Source organism: Lissotriton vulgaris, chromosome 11, assembly GCF_964263255.1.
Source record: "Lissotriton vulgaris chromosome 11, aLisVul1.2, whole genome shotgun sequence".
In the NCBI taxonomy this organism is placed as follows: domain Eukaryota; kingdom Metazoa; phylum Chordata; class Amphibia; order Caudata; family Salamandridae; genus Lissotriton; species Lissotriton vulgaris.
In genome coordinates this window covers 940669489-940694198 of record NC_141699.1, presented here as the reverse complement: position 1 = coordinate 940694198, position 24710 = coordinate 940669489, and the positions used below count along the sequence as shown (strand labels likewise).

Sequence of the window (24710 nt, the reverse complement as noted above, 5' to 3'; positions counted from 1 at the left end):
AATTTCAGGTTTAAAGCATCTGGTGCCATTCATGCCCATAAACTTAGGCCTAAAGTGCACCACAATTCTACCAACTGGGAAAACCCCCTATGCTACATGGTTTAACAATGCATCCCTATACCGGTTTCCAATAAATAGATAACCCTGCGCTATAAGATGTGGTAAAGAGCTCCAAAGCCTTTTGCTGGACTGCACGTGATAATAGAGAAACAGTATAGTGTGATTAAATCCTCCAAGCCTCAAGGCTATTCAGAACATGCAAAAATATTTTAACTGAATTATATTAACCCACTAAACTTTATATGAACAAATGTAGAAATTTGTATAAAAACACCAAGGGCCCGATTACGATGTCGTTAGGAAGCTGTTCCGAATTAATTTGGCTCGTTTCCAAATGAATCGGGTACTGCGAGTCCAGACAACCGATTACGATGCTTCCCAACATTGTTCAGTTGGACCTGCATTGACTTCAATGGGAGCCTGTGTTCTGAACGAGAGCACAGGCTTCAATTAAAAAAAGGGGTGGTTGGGGAAAACCTAGCACCCTGTGGCAGGCATCCCATGGTGCCAGCCACATTGTGCATGTTGAGAAGAAGGGTCCCCTGGGCACCACCGCGGGCCCGATTTGTATGCCTCCGGGTGAAGAGGGGCCCTCAACAGGACCCCAAAGACAGATTCTGACAGCTGTTTTGTTTCGGGCAGACTGAATCGGAATGGCTGTCTGAATCGGTCATCACAATCGCTTGTCCGGAAACGCTCTCCATTGACCTGTATAAATCAGCTCTGAAAGACAAGGCTGTCCAAATGCCTTTCGGAACCGATTCAGACTGCTAGAACAGTTCCCGGGCATCGTAATTGGTCGTTGGAAAATGTGTCCGATTCGTTCAGAAACAAGGGTTACGAATCGGATTCTTTAAAACCGAATCCCATTTGGAGCCTTTCCTAACAACATCATAATCAGGCCGCAAGTGCTTATGGATCACCTCGAATCACAAGATATTAAGACGGTATATCAGAGTAACATCCCTGCAATTTTGGACTGGGTGACTGACTATTTAATTCCACTCCATAACGTAAGACTTAAATTATGAGTAAAAACCCAACCCTGTTTTGTGGTAGGAACAACATAAAATGAGGAATATAGTCACACAATTTATGTCACAAACGATTTTCTGCCAAATCATTTGCAATTTATCTGAGACTAATGGTCTAGAGCTGCTGGCCGTACGCTGGCAAGCTAAGGCTGTAAATTTCGTAATCTATCAAGCGCCATGTTAGCACATAATCAAAAGTTCAAAAATCAAAAAACTATCCTATGAATCAAGTGCAATGTAGGTGTAGCGCAGGAACGTATTCAGTAAAAAAGATCAGAGGCTAGACAACTCTTCGTATTAGTAGAATAAAAAGTCTTCTTTATTTCAAAAGGACCCATGACATCCGCTGGCACACGCCTGGTTCAGTGAACGACAGGTAAGACAGTCCTGAATGTTCCAGACCCACTCGCGCGACCAGATACAAAGATCCAAAATAGCACTTTAATGCAGTAGGTAATAGCAGTGAAGAAAGACCTTACACGTTTTTCATGAAATAAACACAATTAATAAAAATACATATGACGCATGCTACATGCCCATAAGAGTAAGAGATTCAATGTCTCCAAGATGCACCCAGTGAGGGAGCGTAAACCCTTACATGTCTTCTCTTTTAATGCCCTGCAAAGTATAACCGGCCAATAAAGTCACGTCTAGCGAACAAATAAAAATACAGAGTACCAAAGGAATACTGGTCATGGTCTAACGTCATCCTACAAGTGAGTGTAATAGCTTATGCATGGCATTCCGTATACAGAGTTTCACGGTTGTGAAAATTATCCCTTCTGTAATGGCATTTTAATAGAACTAGTAACTAACAAACCTGAGGTACACATAGAGCAAGTTGAATCCAGAATTATGTGTGGCCCCCATCTTTAAATGTCAAAAAACAAGGCTTCTCGTAAGTAAAACAAAGTATAATAAATGTCTTCAAGTGAACTCGCCTTTTTACATCATAACGATTGTAAAAAGAAGAACCACCACCATCTTAAAACATATAAAGAGAGTACTCTGGTTTATCAATACTCTCTTCTGATCATGATTCTGATGGTCGGTGGTTGTTATCTAAATTGTCGGATGGACAGCACGATTTATATGTTATGAATATCTATGCCCCGAACGTTGATGATCCAGCTTTTTGGAAATCCATTACCAAAAAATTAAATAACACCCCACACGCTGGTAATCTCATTGTTGGTGGAGATTTTAATTTACCGATGGACCCTCTCTTAGATAGGAATTCTTCGTTTCAGTTTCACCCTCCTAAATCCCACAAACAAATGCTTAACATGTGTTCCATCTCTCATCTTCACGATCTTTGGCGTCTCCATAATCCCACTGGTAGTGATTTTTCTTTCTTCTCTTCGCCTCATTCCTCCTTCTCTTGTATTGACTATCTCCTAGTTCATTCTTCTCTTGTTTCATCTTCTTCTGCTCCGCTTATACACCCTATTTTGGTCTCTGATCATGCTGCGGTCACTTTTAAGCTATGATCCTTTGCCCCTAAATCACGCGCTCGTTCATGGAGATTAAATACTGAAGTCTTGCATGACCCTTCTCAGGTTGATGAATTTTCTACGGCTATAGATACTTTTTTCCGTGAAAACGAAGGTTCTGTCTCTTCCCCAATTGTTCTGTGGGACTCCTTTAAATGCACTTTCCGGGGTCAGGTCATTAAATGTATGTCCAGACGTAATTCAGCTATTAAGAAAGAACTTATAGATTTGTCAACTGAAATCAAGACTCTGGAAGCTTCCTTTCGGCATTCTAAAGATCCGACTTGCTTACAACAAATTAAGCTACTAAAATACAAATATAATACCTTTGTCACTAAAAGGGCTCATATTGGTGTCCAAGCACAAAAGTCCAAGAAGTTGCTATTAAAGAATCGGGCTGGGAAACTTCTGGCTGCTACCTTAAAATTTCAAGATTTCTCTTTTAAGTCCTCGCAAATCTCTTCTATTATGGACCACACCGGCTCTAAACGATTCCAAACAGGGGAAATTCTTGAAGTTTTTCGCGACTTTTATAATAAATTATATACCCCTTCTAACCAATCCTCTTTTGACCAATGTCAAGATTTTTTGAAATCGGTTCCGATTCAGTCGGTCTCTGAGGAGGATCGTTCTTTTCTAAATAAACCCATTTCCCCCGAAGAAATAGTGTCTGCGATCAAGGCTACTCGTTCTGGTAAAGCTCCTGGCCCTGATGGCTATCCAATATTATTTTATAAAACTTTTCTCCCTTCGCTTGTCCCTAAGTTGCAATCGGTCTTTGATTCTTTTGTTAAGGATGGATCTGTCTCTGGTACAGCTGCTGAAGCCACCATAGTTGTGCTCCCGAAAGAGGGGTAAGATCATTCGGATCCTAAAAACTTCCGACCTATTTCTCTCCTTAACATGGAAGCGAAGATTTTTGCTAAAATCCTGGCTAAAAGATTAGAATCCTTTATTCCCCATCTTGTACATCCTTCCCAAACTGGTTTTGTAAAAGTTCGTCTTGCAAGGGACAATATACGCACATTCTGTCATATTATTGGTGCTGCCAAGCGGTCTCAACTTCCTGCAGCGGCCTTGGCCCTTGATGCGGAAAAGGCCTTCGACAAGGTCTCTTGGCCATTCCTTCGAGCTGTCTTATGCGTGCATAACCTCGGAGACTCTTTCAATAATATGGTAATGTCTTTATATTCCCAACCTAAAGCTAGCATTAGAGTCAATGGTGCTACGTCTTCGTTTTTTGATCTTCGCCAAGGCACGAGACAGGGCTGTCCCTTATCCCCACTTTTATTTTTATTATCTATTGATCCTCTTCTTCGTTTGATTGACCTACACCCTAATATTAAAGGTTTTTCTTTTGGTTCTCACTGTCTTAAAACTGCCGCATACGCGGACGATGTTCTTATTTTCTCGGATGATATCGCCTTGGCCATCCCTGCTATTTCTGACACCATTTCCTTGTTTTCAACGGTCTCGGGTTATACCCTAAATAAGGATAATACAGAGATGTTCCCTCTGAATGCTTATTGTTTTCCTGCTCATATGGGCTCGGCTGGCTTTAAGTGGCAATCTAAACAGCTGAAGTACCTAGGAATTTATTTCTGTTCTACTCTTCATGCCACCGTTGCTTATAACGAATCTCAGACTCTCCTCAAAGTGCGTCGTCTTTTGGATTCATGGTCTCCGAAACATATCTCATGGTGGGGTCGCTTACAAACTCTAAAAATGATGATCACGCCGATTATTAATTTTGTTTCCTCCATGCTTCCGCTTAAATTATCCGATTCCTTTTTTCGAGAAATTGATGGTCTGACTTCTAAATTTCTGTGGAATAACAAACGAGCTCGATTAGCATATAAATATTTGCGTCGACCTTGTGATATGGGAGGTTGTAACTTTCCTGATTGGGAGAAATACCAAACTGCCTTTTTGGCCTCTCAGGGTGCTTTTTGGTTTTCTCCTCCAACTCTTCATGTTCCCTCTTGGCTGCTCATAGAACAGGAATTAGCATCACCTCTACCTATTGCCTCTTTCTGTACTACATCTACTTTGCATATTCTGTTTTCCCGTTCTATCATTATTGATACAATTGCTGCGGTCAAGAAATTAGATAGGAAGGTGGCTATTCCCCTGCATAAAACTAGGTGGTCATCTATTTGGAGAAACTCCAAAATTAAGCTTAATATTTCTTCCACCCTCATGTCATACTGGGCAGGAAAAGGAATCTCTCTTGTTCAGCATCTGTATAGTGATTCCGGTGATCCATTACCTTTCTCTACCTTGGCTCACAAACACTCTTTAACGAATCTTGACTTTTATACCTTTCTTAAAATCAAGGTAGCTGTTTCTAAAGTCCGTCTTCACCCCTCCTCCTCCACCATCTCGCTTTTCCACATTTGGCTCAAATCTGGTCATGTTGCCTCCAAAATCTATAAATTTCTGTCCTCTGCTTCGCTTCCTGAACAGACGGTTGCACAACAAAAATGGTCACGCCATTTTGATCACAACGTCACGGACCATATTTCGTCCGAAGCTTGGCAATCTATTGGTAAATTGGCTCTCCGTAATAAAATTGCTCCTTCATTAATGCAATCTAAGTTTTTCTCAATCAATCTCCTCCATTGGACGCCTGTGCGTCTTCATTCGCTTCACCTTAAAGACGATGATCTTTGCTGGAGTTGCGGTTTGGTGGCTGGTGATTTTCCCCATATGTTTTATCATTGCTCCTTACTTAAACCTTTTTGGGACCTCATTCAGAAACATTTATCTCTTATTTTTAACATTGAGCTCCAACTTTCCTTTCCTTTAGTTTTATTAGGCCCCTTGGCGGCTCCCATTCCTCTCCCTTTAGACCCGTTGGAATTACAGTTACTAGATCTTCTCTTGACTGTAGCGGTCAAAATCATTGTTATGGAATGGAAATCCTTTTCGGCTGTCTCTTATCATACGTGGTGGGCGTGGGTATCCTTTTTACGCAGTGCACACACCTCGGTTGACCAAGCACACCTTTCGCCTTCCATTTCTAAAGGGGTTTGGACGGCCTTGGACGATTATATGGAGTTGTCCTCGAAAGGGTTGGTCCCTCAGTTCCCTTTTGATTTGTCTGTCTAATTGTTGTCTATTTTGTGTTCTACATTGGGCCAGTCCTGTGGGAATCCTTCTTCTTCTTATTTCTTCTTTCCTGTCCTCTCTTCCCTTTCATCTTTTCTATTGCTTTTTCTTTTCTCTCCTACTTTCTTTCTTTTCTTCTGTTTCCTCCCTTGTCCCCATCCTCGAATCAGAAGGTGATACGTTTGTTTATTGTTTGCTAAAAGCTTATACATGATCAGATCCTCTACCTGTCATCGATTGCTTTTTAATTTTATCTACAGCTTTTTTATTTACTTCCCAAGTCGAACACATGTTTGTATTTTTCTCTTGTATCAAAATGTATCACTTATATTGTATTTGGTTTTTACTATTGGTATCATTATCTCTCTTAATAAAATCTTCTTGAAATCAACAAAAAAAAAAACATATAAAGAGAGTAGTAAGGTAACCAAGTAAATCTCATAGCTGAGGATTGGTACAATAGATACTGTAACAGAAATTCACTTTTTTTAAACCAAAATAACAAGTCTAGAAATCCATAAATTAAAAGCATGTATGTAGCACTATCCACAAAGTCATGGTGTATGCAATGAATGTGGTGTAATTTTTACCTCCTTTAGGAAACATATTACAAAAACATGTCCGTTCCACAAACCAAAGTGTAACTGTATATAACAAAGAGTATCATATGACATATCACAGCTACTGATGCACGATACATCATCATGAGCTGCAGAGCAAAATGCAGTCGCCATATTTGAACATCCTAAATGGAATGTAAAGTTATCGGGAGAATGTGTACAAATGTGAAGAAGAGCCCACTCCAAAGCAATAGAATGGTATGCCTAAAGGAGACCGTGACCAAAATCGGGGTTTGAAAGCAGTTTAATTTGCATACAGTCTTTTAGACCTGATATCTGACTGAAAGCACAAAAGTCCCCTGCACACGGTCGTAGTATACAAAACAAGTAAATACAATTGTGAAAAAAAGGAACACTCTTCATCCACTGCTTTGTGCGGTTCCAGGATTTATTGTCCTTATTGTAAGCTCCTTTGTTCAAAGCCTTAGCCTAGCTAACACGTGTTTCGTCGCTAACAAGGAGTACACGGCGACTTCTTCAGGGCTAGATTCCTGTGTTTCTGATCCTTGTTGTCGGCTGTAATTCCATCCCGAAGGTGTCTATATTGTGTCCACAACTAAAGACTAGATTTAGGTTTCATGGTATCACATGTATGGCACTTCTTATCCAAGTGGGGGAATTTAGAACAGTCTTTCCCAAGGAAGGGATTCTCTTTTTTGAAGAAATTGTGTTTCCAATATTCGAAGCGCCTAAATAAACTGATCCCCTATTACAGGGTCAGCGGTCAGCCAACAACAGTCTTGAGGCCGCCGTTCTCCCGATCCGGTCACCAGCTCCATGAATCCTCCTGCGTGTTGTAGAGACCACTTCCCCTTTGTAAATGGATGCGAAAATATTTTTTAAGAGCAGGCAGTGGTCCCAGGGACTTTAAAAAAGAGAAACTGAAAAGTTTCATTTTTTTTTAAAAGGCATCCTGTTTTTCTTTAAGAAAAATGGGCTGCATTTAAAAATAAAAACTGCTTTATTTAAAAAGCAGTCCCAGGCATGGTGGTATGCTGATCCCAGCAGGCTACCATCCTAGGGAGTGCTAGCCATTGCCAATGGGGTCGCAAATGGCGCTTTTCTCATGAATATTAATGAGGCATGCAATTTGCAAACCCATTGGGAATCACAAACAATGTGTGAAACACTGTTGTACATTCAATTTTGCGAATCGCATATTGCGAGTCGCAATTCAACACAATTTGCGACTCGCCAAAGTGAATGGTCATACATCTGGCCCTTAGTGTTTAATAGTTTTTTTATATCAAGTTTGACAATAAGCAACTCAAACCAAAACGTATTTCCTGACTTATTAATAATTTATCGTTGCAAATAGGAATTTCCCAATATGTAAAGGCTGAATTAAATAAGGACTCCCAGTTATATGTTAATGCCAAGTTCTTCAAAGCTATTAAAAGGATATTTATATTGCAGTTCAATTTTGAGGATTAACACCCAATTTGGCATTTTGCAGCATTATAAGCAGATTGGACAGGCTCACGAGCAGCTAGCACCAGAAAGTTACCTGATACCATAACTGAAAGCCCTAATGAACCAACAAATTAAATAATAGTTTACGAAACACGCATTGGCTTGAGTTGCTTATGGTCAAACTTTAAATCAAAATTATTAAACAGTAAGATATCAAAAACTCTGAGAATCACGTACTTTCAATGTAAACTTTGGAAACCTGTCTATTCCCGGTGAAGAGATGTTGATAATCTCAAGAAAAATTATATGATCCAACTTAGTGAAGAGAAACTGCCCTGTGTCCTGCAGCCTTTGACATTTCTAAAAAAAATAAGCCACATGATATTATGCAATGTTTAGCTAAAAACACTTTTTGGAGGTTATTCGGGGCCTACTTCTAGCGTCAATTTGGCCCTGCCTATGGTGACCCACTTACTGTGCCATCATTCTAGGAAGCTTGTCTCCTTTCTGGTGAAGAATTGGCTTGGTAGTTTAGTCTGCCCTGTTCCCATGATGCACTGGGCCAGGGACAGACTGATTTGCATATAGCCAGGTTCTGAGCTGGAATGGTGCAGTGAGATAAATAACGGTGATGGATCAAGCCCTGATCTTTGGACTGGGTAAGAGTGGTCTGCTTAATTCAGACACTCTGTTCATCACCGCCCCCTTTTCTGAATCATCATTCTAGGAAGAGGCATCCAGCAATACGGAAAATTAGGGGCGGGAGCTGTATCCCACTTACTGGACTTCGCAATGTCCTAAGGAATGCAAGCAAGAGGTACACTATCAGTCTTAAAAAACAGGCTTCCATGGCATAAAGGGCGTCGCCTATGCCTGCTGAAGTTCACCTTGTGCTCTAAAGGTGAGAGGCAGAGGGAGGCCTGGGGACTCCGGAAAGTAGAATTAACTGACATGGTGACAGTAGACCTGCTATGTTCTCAAAATGTTGGGTAAGGGAGAGGATCTTGTGTTACAACCAGAGCTGACAACTGCGGAACTAGAGAACCACCTTCAAGTCTCGGCGTTGGTTCAACATAATGTTATTCTGACCAAATTACTGAATCTCTCCGTATCATAAAGAAAAAATGAGTGACCTTGTGTAATGTCACTGGTGCTTCTATAAAGCACTACAATACCTTTGGTTTGAGTTCACAATATATAAAACTGCAAAAAAAATTCAAAAAAGGTGCGTGAGAAAGCATTACTGTGCACTGCGGACTATTAGCGATGGGAAACAACCAGCTCAGCGCATACAGTACAGCGCATGTGTTTACATCGCATGCAACAACATCGCACGCGACGGTACAAAGCGTGCGTTGTCTACGCACGCCATTACGTCGAATGCATGTTTAGAACGCATGCATTCACAACGCACGGCCTCCATGGGAACACAGACTGCAGGGAGACAACGCGGGAACAACAACGACACAGGTAAGGAGGTGCTGTTTTGGGGTTGAGTTAGGCTTAGGGGTAGTTGCAGTATAGGTGCTGTTTTCAGGTGGGGGATTAGGGTTACTCGTAGAATGGGTGCTGTTTTCGGGTTGCGGTAGGGCTACTAGGGCTAGTTTCGAAATGGGTGCTGTTTTAGGGGGGCGTTTGGGCTGCTAGGGCTAGTTAGAAAATGGGTGCTGTTTTGGGGGGCGTAAGGGCTACTGGGGCTACTTAGAAAATGGGTGCTGTTTTGGGGTGGCGTTAGGGCTACTAGGGATACTTACATAATGGGTGCTGTTTTGGGGTGGCGTTAGGGCTACTAGGGCTACCTACATAATGGGTGCTGGATTGGGGTTACATTAGGGCTTAGGGCTACCTACAGTATAGGGGCTGTTTTCACCTTTGGAGATTAGGCTTTAGGGTTGAGGTCGGAGTGTAGGCTTGTATTGCTGTTTAGGGCTTAGGGTTTAGGGGAGGGTTAGCGTGCCAATATTGTAGGGTACTTGTTCAAGGTTTAAGGTTTAGGGTTTAGGGTCGGGTGAAGGGAAATGCGCATACGGCAAAAATTGCTATGTCATGCGATGTTACGGTCTTTTACATGCATGCCTATACAAATGCAACGTGATGGTATGCGCTGTGATTAATCACTATGTAACGGCACATGCGGTGTATTATTTGCGATGTGAAGGCATGCGATGCGAGTGTTTGCGATGGGTCGTCATACAACCATCAGCGATATGGCTGCTAAGTGACACAGTGTCCACGTAATCACGATTGAGCTGTCCCTTTGGCTGCAGTGTGCCTCCCATAAAATAAATATTTTTGATGGTTCGCCACGCTGTTAGCCTCACCCACCTTTATGCAAGGACACCACTGCTCCTGCCTCTATTCTGTATAGTGACTGCCCCGGTGAGGTCACATGCGGATTTGCCTCTAGGAAGTGTAAAACAAGCATAATGCCTTTTGAACAAAAGACTGAAACCCTCATGAGCTACCAGAAATGTCCAAAACAAGTTGCCACCTACATAATAACCACAAATGACTACAGAAATAATGGACTGAAGCTAAGAATTATTTAACAGTAGATGCCATTATCCGGATGTGCGTTTTCATAAACTCTAGTTTTCTGGTATTTCCACGTATAAGGATTAAGATGCAAAAAGCATGCTGTGGTAACTTATAACCTTGAAAAAAAAATTGTGAGGCAAGCTTTTCACGGTGTCTCATAATATAAAAATGTTCCAAAATACTCGACAAGCCGAGGTGGTGGTGGGGGATGGCTTGAGGCAGAAGCTGAACAGCATCAAATAGTGCTCAGGAATGGAATGATAAACAAGCAGGAGGGAGGAGGCAGCTGTAGCCCGATGAAAGAGAGCGAGTGTGGGCCCGAGCGAGTTCTGTGACTAAACAAGCAAAAATTAACTCACAATGTGATAAATAACTTGAACAGTAAGAGCACATGTAACAGGGGCAGTCCTCATGGGAGGTTACAAAAGTAGAAAAGGAGAGACTACTGAGCATATTAACCAAAGAAAAACAGCCATTTACGAAGGGCAGTCAAAGGAGCCAATTAGAAAGATTGACGGTGATAAAAGCCCATATTCAAGATTCAGCATGTATCGAAGAGTCAGTGCATGGACTGCCTAGGCGAGACCTAAAAATAGAGCTTAATTTAATAATTAAATCAAGACCAAAATGACAAAAATCCAATTAATAGAACCGGAGATATTGAATTCTAAAGTTTTTAGAAAAAATAGCGCAGAAAGGTATAAAACGCCAACTGCGGATATCTGGTTGTGCCAGACCGGAACAAAGTCACAAGTTCAGGCCGACCGTAATGAAGCTACTGGTACCCAGTTAAGCCCACTGAACAGAGTACCTTAAATTCTGGTTTGCAGAGAGTAGCCTGCATCCGCGTCAAAGATGTGTCATGCAGCCAAGCGATACATCAGTTCTGAGATGCGGTGAGGGTGTGGTGCGCGCTCCTGTGTTTCATCAATGTCAAGGATCCCATTGATGAGGGCTGGCGCAGTCGGGCGAGGCATCAGTTCAAAGGAGATGCTAGGCTGTGATGCAGAGTCTATTGTCGTCATCCAGGCTGCCATTGATGAGAGATGAGAGTGCCTGCACTGAGGATGTGTTGCGCTGAGGTGGTTCCGATGGCTATGCAGGCTGTGATAGCAATGCGAGTCTTTGGGTTGGGTCCAGTCCACAGACCAGTGGAGATATGCTAGTCCTACTCGGAGTTGCGCTGGACAGCAGAGGAGAGGTGTTGTTTGGCTGGATCCACAGAGGTTGACAAAGCACCTTAAATCGACTTCCAAGGGTTCAGGACTGGAGTGACACCACTTGGGAGGGTAAACTCACAGATGGCAGATTCCAGGTACAGATGTAAGGTTGTTGGAAGCTTATGTCCCTGGGGCTTCCGATCAGGAGGACAGTCATCTAGCCCTTGGATTCCCTATGGGTTGAAGAGATGCAGGTCCAGTTCTTCTCACCAAGGTAAGAGGGCAGCAGGCAGTAAGTCAGCACAGCAAAGCAGGAATCCATCAGAGTGCAGTCTAGCAGAGCAGCAATCCTTCAGCAGAACAGTAGTCCTTCTTCCTGGAAGAGTATCCACAGGTCAGAAAGTGTACTGAAGAGTCAGTGTCTGATGTCCAGTATTTATATCCATTTGTGCCTTTGAAGTGAGAGAGAAGCTTCAAGAGCTTTACCTTTGAAGTCAGCAGATATCCTACCTTCTATGCCCTGAATCCAGGCTAACTAGAGGAGGTCTGCAGCCTTTTGTGTGGAGGCAGGAGACAGCTTATTCAGGTGTACGTAGGTCTGGGCACAGCTCCTCACCCCCATCCTGCCACTGATTGCCCATTCAGGCACATCTAACGTCCGTATTATATGTGGCTGTCTAGGAGGAATACACAAAGCTCAGCTGCACCTAGTCATGTGACCAGAGACATGCTACAAGCACTAAATGACTACAGAAAGAAAAGGCTAACTTTCTCAAAGTTGCATTTTCAGAACTGCAATTTAAAATCTGACTTCACCATAAATTAGGATTTATATTGTGATTCCAAAGACACCAAACATGAACTTGTTATCCCTTCCCATTAGGAAATTACACTTATAAAATGTAATAAGGCAACTCGGATGTTACCCTATGGGGGAGATAAGCCTTGAAGCAGTGAAAACAATGAATGTAAGAGTTTTGCACCACTAGGAGATGTGAAACTTAAATTTACATGTCACACTTTTTCAGTACATTGCACGCTGCCCGTTGGGCTGTCCAAGGCCTACCGTAAGGGTGACGTATATGTATTAAAAAGGAAGGTTCGACCTGGCAAATGGTTTATTGCAAGGTCGAAATGGCAGTTGTAAACTGCCCACACAGGCTCTGTATTAGAAGGTCTGAGACATGCATAAAGGGCTACTTAAGTGGGTGGCACAGCCAGAGCAGCAGGCCCACTAGTAACATTTGATTTACAGGCCCTGGGTATATATTGTACCACTTTACTAGGGACTTTTAAGTAAATTAAGTATGTCAATTGGGGATAGGCAAATATTACCATGTTTAGAGGAGAGAGCACAATCACTTCATCACTGATTAGCAGTGGTAATGTGTACAGAGCCTTAAAGCCAGTAAAAACGTGAACTGAAAAAATGGAGGAGGAAGGTAAAAAGTGTGGGAAAAGATCACCCTAAGGCTCTCAGGTTGAACATAGCCGACTGAAAGCATTAAGCGTTGTAAACAGAACGTGTGAAGGTGCGCCAAGAGATATAGATGGTGCAAGACACAGATTATGGTGCCAACGATGGAGGCCTAATAGGCGACCCCGGCTGAGTTACTTACATTAGCAGGAGATATGATGATTCAATTCAATTAAGGGACCGGGTTCACAATGGGTGTATACTATACCTGATAGATATACAACTCTAACTGCCCTGACTAAGTTCACATAAGGTGAACGAAAAATGTTGATTGGCATTTTGATATTGCCAATGAAAATAAAGGCGTACTGGACTATACACAACTTGGCTTGGACTTGTATATGAATGGACTCCAACCTTGCGGTGCACTACCACTTGCTTGCTTTAGATTTTGTCTGACCCTTTGGTCGCACCTTGGGGGCAGAGTGTGCTTCGGTTCAGTGCCTGTAGTAAAATTACACTTTCAGACAAATTGGGACACGGGGGTGGCTCACTGCTCTATGGTGTATCTGATACAGGCAACTCCAATAGTATAGTTCCCCTTTAGAACCTTTATAAAACCTATTTTTTTTAGAAACTGTAAAATGCACATTGTGGCCCTGTTTTTTAAAACCAGTTTGGGGAAAAGGCCCCAAAACACTCATTTGTTTGCTGCTTTATAGGTGTTCCAGCTATAATATTTTAAAGGTTACCAGTTACTAATTGTGGGGAGACAAAATATAGTGCGTACTTTCTAATCTGGCCAGGATGTGAGACCAAGTAATATTCTTAAATAAATCATTTTTAGCTCCAGTATTAAACAAACGATAGAATTTCAGATGTAACCCAGCACTCAAATTTAACACATATGCTTAAGCTAGCTGTTCATTTTTCATAGTTGCATTTAATGATTTGTGTACTAGGGAATGTCCATAAAATGTGGGCATTGTCCAAAATGTCCAGAATTGTTTTATTCACTGGCTCTTATTCGGTGACAGGTGGTGACCTTCATTACTTATTGAAATAGTAATTCTCTATCTGATTCGCCTGGTAATCCTCCATTCCACCCCTCATTTTCCCCAAGAATGATTAGATGAAAGGTCCAGGGGGAACTGAATAGGTGTATTTGTGGAACCCAAAATTTCACCTTAGATGTAGTATACTTGTAAAGCGCACAGCTGCCCCAGCAAGGCGGCGTCCCGGCGCTGTATAACGCTGTGGAACCCTTCCTTGCTCTCCCTGTGAGTTGCCCCTCCTGGGCACCCCCAAGGTGAAGCCAGGCATCCCAGCGTTGTAGGGGCCGTTGTGGAGATTAAGCAAGCTATTGCCCAGAGTTGCAGCGTGGGACCCATGATTAGAGTAGGCGCCGAGGCAAGAGAATTATCGAGTCCGCAGACATTAAGTCCAAGACCCTGCCGCGTCGGGAATTGAACCATGGTCAGGGCCTGATCTTTGCCTCAGGGTCTGCCGCTTCAAACGAGTGAGCCACACTTCTCCACCAATATCCAGTGGCAGGTTACTGACCCAACAGTCAATTCCAGAGGCCGAATCAAACAATGTGACTTTTTGAAATGCCCTCACATCATGTGTCATTAATTTTAGAGTCATTTTATAGAGGCAAATATTTCTAGATTTTTTCATAATTTCACAATGTTCGTTGCCAAATGAACAAATGTAGTAAGTAAGTAAAATTCTTTCTTGTTTGATTAATAAAAATCCTTACAATTAAAACAGTGATTAATTCTTTCTTGTTTGTTTAATAAAAATCCTTACAATTAAAACAGTGATGCCATGTGTAGAACCCAGTTCATTAATTAACAAATGCATTCCGCAATATTTGATCAGTCACTGGCATGCGTTCCATTCCACCTAAAATGATTCCATAAAATGGTGTAACTAGTTAATCTTAATGAATCAGATACACTTTGTCTGCCTTGATTTATCTGTAAAATACACTAGCAAATTAAAGAGTCTTATGCGCCACCAATGTAAATTGGGATTCGATTATATTTTTATGCTATGAAGAAAGATCCAGCTGCCATTAATACTGTACCATGGACCCATTGAACTCCTTAACACAATGTTTGTCTCTGTTTTGTAAATTGAGTATTGCACAGAATATGTATTTTTGCAGGTATTGGGGGGGGGGGGGATTGAGGCCTCACATCTTGGAAATGTGATGTTAATAGAGCTCTGTCAGTGCAAATAAAATGGGAAGGGCCAATTTAGAGAGAACATTGTAACTTTTTAGGTGTCGTCAGCTGCCTTCTAAACAAGATAAAGAAAGCTGCTGAGGAGACAACATTGTAAGCAGATTCTATCAAGTTAAGCTCTCATCAATTACACTGTAATGTGTCTGGAACATTTATAAAACTGTTACATATGTAATAGGTTTGCACGACCATGGCTCCAAACCTCTTCTGTCCCTGTTTTTGGTGGTGTGGGTTAGCTAAGTTGTTTTACACTAGCAAATAAATATTGCAGAAGTTGACACTTGTCTCTCTCTTTGCTGAGTGTTTAGGCTTCCTCCCACACCAGTGGCGGCTCCTCGAGGGTGTGCTGCGGGGTGGTGGTACGGGGGAGGGGCTAGGCGGATGGTAGTAAACTCCAGCATACGGCCGAACGGAGTTAAGTAAATAAATAAATAAAATGAAGTACATTGCATTCGCTGCAACGCCGTTGCCAGTGCCAGTTTAGGGTACCTTACCCAACGGGAGACAAGGAGCTAAGCCTGGGCACCTCTGCTACAGTGTGCACCACCTTCAGGGCATGGCTAATGGTACAATGGACCAGAATGTCTGGCAAATGCAGTTAACCCTGATGATGACCTTCAAATAATAAAAGAGGTTGACACGCTTTATACAGCTAGATTCCAGGACCATGCTCTCTCCTGTAAATATTCAGTGTCGAATCAGCAGAATCACTGTATACACATGTTTCACTTTGTTAACATTTGTTGCACTATGTCATCACTTCTTGAGCACTGACTGCTTTCGAATACAAATGGGCTTATCATTGTTGGAGATAAGGTTGGTTTGGATGATTAATGCACTAAATAATTCCTACATTTTTTAGAAATAAGGCTACAGTCAAACACTGAGTTCAGTATTCTAATTCATCATGAACTCAGAAGTATTAGGGGCCAAATAAGCCAAAATGTAGTTGGCTCTTGTGTGTCAAATATTGGTTTGCATAATCCCTGTGTACAGTTTACCTATGCATCTTGATATCGCAGACCAATGTTATTGCATACCAACCAGCATTGTGTCTGAAAACTAATATAATGTGCAACATACACAAATACACAAAAAAAACAACCTCAATAGAGTCTATTTAAAGGAAGGGTTCAGAAAAATTATTGGTAGCAACCCATTCACTAAACAAAACTAAAGCATCCAGAGGTAATATGAAGGCAAAAATGCACAGGTGCACTTCAAATATATTTCATATACTTACCAGTATAGTTGCTAATTGAACCACAATCTATACTACTATTATAAAGAGAGAACTGTGTCCTTTGAGCCAGGTAAACTCGAAAAGTACACCACCAATCACAACACCCAATACAGCGTTGGAAAGGGGAGGTCCAGGAGATGGACATAGGCTATAAAAACCCACACCATATACATTAGGGGGAGGAGGGACGTTAGGGGAAAAGTAGTCCGTATGGGCGTATGGATAAAGAGATTGCGCGCGGCGTTCGGCGGCGTCACAACGCTTGCGAGAGGCGCAATGGCATGTGGGCATGACGTCACGTCAACGCGACGTTCGCTCTCCGGACTGGAGCGCAGGAAGGAGCAAGGGAACAAAACACGACATGTGGGGAGGAGCGGTGGCGCGGGACCGACACACAACATTGGAGTGCCCAGCGCGGGGAGGAGCGGCGATGCTGGTGGGAGCGCAGGAAGGAGCAAGGGACACACACCCGACATGCGGGGAGGAGCGGCGGCGCAGGAGCTGGTATGTACGCTCTGCTGCTCCCGCTGATGGCCGCTCTGCTGCACGTCTCCTGCAGCGGTGCGGCCCACAGCCCCTTCTGCCCCGGACAACGTCGGGGCGGGCTGCTAGTTGTTGATATAAACCAATATGTGTCACATATGAGGCAACTCAATTTTGGCCTGTTTGACCCCTTCTCAAAAATATATCTAAACAAATGCTGGCCTAAAAACAAATCTAACAAATAAATTCATAATCCACATAATTCTCTAATGGTCAATATTGTACCTGGCAAGCGCCAAACAGTAGATTGCGTTCTCTCGTGAGGTTCTGCCACTGTGCTCTAAGAAGGACTCCAGGGAGGTGTTGATGAGTTGTGCAGCCCGAGGCTCAGTGTAGTAGAATGGTGGGTGCAGACTGCTTGCAATTGCAGGAAGAGGAACCCGACCTGTCCACATATTTCGTTCACCCTCAGACATCGCCCCTATCTTGACCTCCTTCTTTTGCAGAGATGATGTTTTTTTCTTGGAATGCCTCACTGCTGGCAGCTTAAGGCTCTGCCAGCTCTTCTTCCTTGTCTGAGCCACACACTCTTTCCCTTGGAAGATACCATCATCCACACTAGCCCAACCACTGGATATTCTCTTTTTCTTTGCTGTGAAAAATCCCTTGGAGGTCATTTTTGGCTCTGTGAAACCATCCACAACAACCATGTCTCCAACACGTGTTCGGAAACCAGAAGCCTGGTGTGGACATTTCCTGGCCAAGATGCCCTTCTGAGCCCTATCTAGCCATTTCTTTAGTTTAACATACATTTTCATGGGAATTGAAAGCTTTGGAAAAGAAACCACTGACCAAATCTTCATGATCAAATACCGTACACAGTCTTTGTGCCTCTGTTCAATGCATATTTTCAGTGGTGATTTTCCCTGGGAGTCTTTTCGTTCCAGACATGCCACGTTGTAGGTGACAAAGGCTTTCAGAATTAACAGTTGGCCAGCTTCTGCCGCTGCGTGAACAGGACATTTGTTTAGGGCTGGATGGTCGGTTTCAGAACACCATTCGCGATATGGGTGACCACCAACAGATTCATCTGCCCTCGCTCCCTGCTGCAGCATGCACTCAGCAAGGTCCAGGTGGCCAAAAAAGGCGGCTATATAAAGGGCCACTCTTTGTTGATACCTAAAATAAACACACAATAAATAATAGTCCTCTAGAATTGGAATTATGTGAAAGAAATTATCACATCTATAGAGAATTTCACATCCGTTAAGTGCCAAGTGTTATTATTTGTATTATCATTTCACTGATTTTACTGTGACATATAACACACTTTGGTAAACAATGGAGATAAATGGCTTTAGTCAAAAAGGGATGTAAAGGATACAATGCATAATTTACTAGGTATTTGACACTCATGAACAATCCCTTATGACTAACGCGTAACACTCTTAACCCTACCGGTGCTTACTTTATGTATGTATTACCTCCATTGCAAAATGTAACTGTGCATTGCTATTGCTGCTGAAATGTTGGAAAAAGTACAAAATAAAAAGGTTTTAAAAAAAGAATAAAAATTGGTGCTTTGAAATTATATGTGATTAAAGGGATGTGTTTTGGCATGCTAACTTGGGGATACTTGAGTATAGGCGCAGGGCCCCACGTAAATTAATGAGTAGAAAAGGCTTTGGCTTCAAGGGGGCATGGCCTGTACAAACTAATAACTATGGTCCATTGTGTGTTTCCATCCCTCGGTCTGCCATTCTTCCCAGGCACGGAAATCTAGTGATAGTCTTCCCACTCTAAAAAGGGTGGAGCGACTGCCACTGTGGCCTGATGGTCCAGGGGAGGAAGGCAGACTTACCCAATTCTAATTGAAGTATGGGAACAGAGAGATGAATTTATTTTATTTATTTATTTGGAGTTTTTTATAGCGCTTGCAAGACCCAGGGGTATCAGAGCGCTTTACAGCATACATAAAAGTGAAAACATAAGCAATAAAGTACAGTGAGAATCACGAGGATATTGGGTACCAAGAGTAACAAAGTCATTGTCCGGAAGCATAGAGGTGGCGGTTGAAGAAAAATTATTTTAGTTGCCTCTTGAAGATCGTGAAGGAGGGATTCGTCCTGATGTGAGTAGGGAGAGAGTTCCAGATTTTTGGGTCATTCCCAGAGAAAGAGCAGGAGAGGGCTTTTTGTTTATGTCTTTTTGGGGGGATTAAGAGGAGTGAGTTGGAGCTTCTGAGGTTTCTTGTTTGTCCAGCTTTTGTGAGTTTGGCAGCGAGGTAATCCGGTTTGCCTGTGTGCAACGCTTTATGTGTGAGGCAGGCTGTTTTGTAGGCGTAGCGTGCTTCGATGGGTAGCCATTTTAGGGCCTGTAGAGTAGGGGTGATGTGGTCAAATTTCCTGGTCCCAGAGACCATTCTTGCTGCGGTGTTTAGGGTGGCTCTCAGGGGGGCTGTGTGTGTTCTAGCTGACCCGGTTAGAGTGGCATTACCATAGTCAAGTCTGGAAAGAATTAGAGATTGGGTTGCAGTTTTTAGGTCCTTGGGAGTATGAAGGGTTTGATTTTGTTGAGGAGTTTTAGGTTGTAGAGGGCACCTTTTGCAGTGGATTTGATGTGGGAACTCATGTTGAGGCTTGGGTCTAGAGAGATCCCTAGTGATTTGACTGAGTTTGTTGGAGTGAGTTTGCAGTTTAGAGCGATAAGGTGCCTTATAAGGGTGAGCGCAAAATCCGTTCCGCTCGAGGATTTTGCGAATTTTCGGTAAATTCGCGAACCGCGAACTCCCGCGAATTCGCAAATCCGCAAGCGGCGGATTCCGGGGGCAAAAGTTGAAGCCTGGCTGGCCTGTTGTAACTATTTTGTACGATGGCGCCGGCAAGCTGCCAGCGCCATCCTAAAATAGTTACTAAGTTAGCTTCAACAGGAAGCTCTAATAGATAAAATAAAGCAGGTGCTCGAGCACCTGCTTTATTTTATCTATTAGAGCTTCCTGTTGAAGCTAATTTAGTAACTATTTTAGGATGGTGCTGGCAGCTTGCTGGTGCCATCGTAAAATATTTACAACATGCCCTTCCTGTGACTTCAGTGACTAATTCATCAGCCCAAAAACAATCGTGAGCGTCTTCGAGGCAGGTATGCCTTCTTCCCAAATCTACCGTTGAAAATCAGCTGTGATAGAGGCCTTTGCATCCTTGACTTTCACGAGCGCAATCCTCGTGCTGTTCCTGTGGCCAGGAGCTGAAGGGACCCCTGCACCCCTCGGGGCGATTGCATAGTAACACACACATGGTCGCTGAAACTAGTTGAAGCTCAAATGCAGTGACTCATTCATCTGCCCAAAAAGTACATGCCAGCCATGCCACCTGGAGTCTGAAGCTTAACATGAAATACAGTTTAAAGGCAGATGACACTTATAGCACCTTTATCTGCTTCTCTTCAGCCAGAAACGCAGCTTGGCAGTGCTTCATGCATTTTTCAGAAGCTTTGTGGGCGCCTGACTTTGGGCTTGGAAGCCCCCCCCCACACACACTTGCAGTGTGCACCGTCTTCCCCCCATTGACCCACTATGATGGACAGCTCACCCAAGGGACCCCTGCGCCCCTCGGGGCGATTGCATAGTAACACATATTTATTTATTTGCATACTTTTACCGCGCTGGGAATCGACTCCCTGGGGAGTATCTCTGCGCCTTTGGCGTCATCAGAAAGCAAATAGCCCTGTCAAGTGTAATGTCAAGATACATACATGGTCGCTGAAACTAGTTGAAGCTCAAATGCAGTGACTCATTCAGCAGGGCAAATCCGCGGATCCGCAAATCCGCCGATTTTGCGGATCTACAATCTGCAAATCCGCAAAATCCGCGGATCGTGGATCCGCAAAATCCGCCCATGCCTAGTGGCTTAGCCATTCTTGGATCTGAGCGGGTTGCTCGTGATTTGAGAAGACAAGGATTTCGTTTTTTTCTTGGTTGAATTTGAGGTGGTTCAGAGTTAGCCAATATTTTACTTTAGAGAGACTGGAGTTTAGGCGGAGGATGTCATTGATGGAAGAGATTTCGAGGTACAACTGGGTGTCGTCAGCATAGAGATGATAGTCGATGCTTGCTTGTTTTAGAATGGCGGTGAGTGGTTCCATGTAAATTTTGAAGAGTGTGGGGAAGAGGACTGAGCCTTGAGGAACACCTCGAGTTGAGAGAGAGGTGTCGGACATTGAGTTTTTGATTTTTATGAGTTGTGAGTGGTTATGTAGAAATGAGGAGAACCATTTTAGGGCATTGCCATCAGCTCCTACGCGTTTTTGAAGGGCGTCTAAGAGTAGGTTGTGATCAACCGTGTCAAAAGCAGCTGATAGGTCGAGGAGGACAAGTAAGCAGCATTTGTTGGAGTCAAGGGAGTTGTGAATGTCGTCTGTAATGCTCAGTATAGAGGTTTAACCCAGATTGGTGTGAGTCGAGTAGGTTATTAGATTCCAGGTGATGGTTCAATTGGGAGAGAACACATTTCTCCAGGATTTTGGCTAGGAAAGGGAGGTTGGTGATGGGTCTAAAATGTTTGAGGTCATTAGGGTAGGCCTCAGTTTTTTTAGGGGGCGTGACTTGGCCTAGTTTGAGGCGGTCGGGCATCAGTCCGTTGTTTAGAGAGCTGTTGATAATCTTTGTCCACGGTGGGGTAAGGGTGAGGTTGAGGTTCTTGGCTAGGGAGGCAGGTAAATGGTCTGCGAAATGGTTGGAGGGTTTGGAGTTAGCAATCACATTAGAAATGTCCTCTTTGGAGAGAACGATGAAGTCTTTCCATTGCGTGGGGGGGGGGGGGATGGGGGGCAAGGGTGAGGGGTGAGTTTGTGGGTCGATGGAGGAGTGGTCTTGGCTTCAAAGAGCGTGTTGTGGGTTTGGGGATGGGAGAGGTTTCATAAGTGGTGTGGATTTACTGTGTTGGGATTAAGGGTGGTGGTCTAGGGAGAGATCAATTTTGGAGATTTTGTCATCGAAGAATTTAGCCAGGTTGTTACATTGCAGTTTGGAGGCAAGGGGGTTAGCCTTGGTGGGCTTGGAGGTCTGTCTCTGGATGATTTTGAAAAGTTATTTGGGGCGGTTTTTGGCTTTGTCTAATGCGTTCCTGAAAAAGGAGGCTTTCTCCTTGATTATGTGTTTTTTGTAGTTGTTGCATTCTTTTCTGAGTTGGGAGAGGTTGATTGTGGATGGGTTCCCTTTCCAGAGTCTCTCAGCGGCTCTTACTTTTCTTCGTTCTGAGTTAAGGTCGTTATTGAACAGGCTCGGAGGGGATGTCTCTAAGTCTTTTGAGTTTTAGGGAGGCTAGTTGGTCAAGGGCCGTTGTCATTGTTTTGTTGTACAGAGTGGTGAGCTCGGCCGTGTTGAGGTTGTCTGAGCAGGTTGGGAGCAGGGATGTTATTGTTTCTTGAAGGGCAGGGAGGGGGATGTCTTTGAGATTTCTGGACCATTGGTGGGTGATTTGAGACTTGTTTGGAGGAGCTACTGTTTGGTTGATACTGAAAAGGATGATGTGGTGATTGACCAGTCGATTGGGAGAATGTTATTTATGGTTATAGTTTCGCTTCTGGCTATGATAGCATCTAGGGTAGAGCCCTTGTTGTGGGTTTGACCCTTGCAGTGATGGGTGAGCTCGTTTGTGAGAAGGAGTTCATTAGGGACTGTATACCAGTGTCATTATCATTGTTCCAAGGGAGGTTGAAGTCACTTAGGAAGATGTTGTCAGATTTTGCTAGGGAGCACTGAGTTAGTAGGTCCGAGATTTGGTCACTGAACGCCAGAGAGTTTCCTGGGGGGTGGTAGATGAGATGGCATTTTGTTGTTTTGTTGTTTGGGCGTGTAATGATGGTGTTAAGGTATTCGAAGGTTGAGAAGGTGTGAGTTTTGAGTTCGGTTATGTTGATGTTGTTCTTGTGGATAATGGCAATGCCGCCACCACGTTGGTCAATTCTGTCTTTTTGAATGATGGAGAAGCCAGGGGGGCCTAGGAGGTCAGGGAGCGGGTAAGATGTTTCTTTGAGCCAGGATTTGGCATCAGCCAGCTCTATAGCGTGCTTGGCTGCGGATCTGCAGTTTATAAGCAAGGAGTTTACCATGTCGCTGTCGGAGTGGGCTTGAGAGGGGGGGTGGGAGCTTGGGGGATGGTTGTGCGTTGGGAGGGACGTTTTGTGGGCCTAGGTTGGGGGTTGTCTCTACCTATACCAGTGATTACTTGGATGCAAGAAGTGGGGGGTTAGGGTTTTTCTGGGGTCATAGGTTTTAGCGAGTGTCAAAGCCTCTCTCGGATACATATCAGGGGTCGTTCTTTTTGGTCTGTTGGATTGGGAGTTGCGAGGGGAGGAGCGCCAGCTGGGCGTCATGAGATTAGGCTGTTGAGGTAGCTCACTGGTGTTTGAGAGGGAGGGGATCGTTTTTTTTGGTCTGGTGGATTGGGAGATGCGAGGGGAGGAGCGCCAGCTGGGCGTCATGAGATTAGGCTGTTGAGGTGGCTCACTGGTGTTTGAGAGGGAGGGGAGTCTTGGATGTTTGGGGAGGAAGTAGGGCGCAGTGGTGTTGAGAAGGATTTTGTTGATGGCATGGGTGATAGTGTTGAATTGGATGTGAAGTAGGGATAGGTTTTCAGTTATCGTTGAGAGGTGAGTCGGGGACAGAGGTAGGAGGGACTTGAGTTGTTTTTCTATGCGTGTGAGGCGCTTGTTTATTACTTCCATTGTCTCTGGGGATTGGGGAGAGGTGGGTTCAGGAGGCGTAACTTACTGGGGCTGTTGGTTGCGACAGGGGGTTTCAGTGTTGTTGCGGTGCGGGGGAGGGAAGGGGTTAGGTGACGGCTTAGGTTGGGGGTGTGGGTTGGGGCGGGGGGGTCTGGGGTTGGGGGCGTTAGGTGAAGTGGAGAGGCGTGTGTCTTCCGATAGGCGGTTGTGGGGGGGAATGTGTAGGGTATTGCTCGAGAGAGCAGGACTGGTTTTGTCCGATGGTCGGTGATAGGTTGGGCGGGTGCTTGAGTTTGTGTGAGGAGGGGGAATGGGGAGGATGTTTTCGGGGGGCTTGGTGGGTGGGGCTGGGGGCTGGTTTTTGGGGTGGGAGGTGTGGTTGGGGAGGTGGAAGTGGGTGATAAAGGGCAATCTTGCTTGTGAGGGGGGGGTGAGTCTACGGAATAAGGTAGGTCCAGTCTTTTTGGGGTCAGGATGGAGTTTCGAAGCTTGGGGAAGGTGAGTTTGAATTGGTGTAGGTTGAAGTCATTGAAATGAAATGAAATGAAAATGGTTCTTAATAAAGCGCACTGTGACCAAGCGGCTTCCTGGCGCTAGAGGTAAAGAAAACTGAGGGAGATGGGAGGAGCCAGAAGTGATTAGCAGGGATAAGCAATAGAAAACAGATGGGTTTTTAGGGCCCTGCGGAATTGGGAGTAGACAGTGATGGATCTGATAGGTATGGGGAGACTGTTCCAGAAAGAAGGACCTAAAACAGAGAAGCTGGTGCCTTCGGTTTAGGATCTACGAAACCGAGGTACATTGGAGAGGAACTGATTAGAGGAACGGAGGGAACGGTTGGGGGTATAGGGAGTGATAAGAGAGTTAATAAAGGCAGGGCTGATACGGCTTCGAGCCATGAAGACCAGACAACCCATCTTAAAGAGAGATCTCTGAGAGATGGGGAGCCAATGAAGAACTTTCAGAACGGAGGTAATGTGGGAAGACTTTGTGAGGTGAAGGATAAGGCGGGCGGCCTGGTTCTGAACAGCCTGTAGACGGTGAAGTTCATACGCTTGAATGCCCACATACAGGCTGTTCCCGTAATCGAGACGGGAAAGTATCAATGCCAGGATAATGAGCTTAAGGGCATCAGAAGAAAAGAAATGGGACACCTTTCGGAT

General features: G+C 43.9%; 1 protein-coding gene across 1 annotated transcript in view; it reads right to left on the bottom strand.

The window, feature by feature from the left end:
* Positions 1-24710, bottom strand: part of ANKUB1 (ankyrin repeat and ubiquitin domain containing 1) — a 126207-nt gene that overhangs the window by 13319 nt on the left and 88178 nt on the right. The window contains exon 5 of the mRNA XM_086944086.1: positions 17110-18003. Within this exon, the coding sequence (XP_086800212.1) occupies positions 17110-18003 (894 nt within the window). The remainder of the gene's footprint in view (positions 1-17109; positions 18004-24710) is intronic.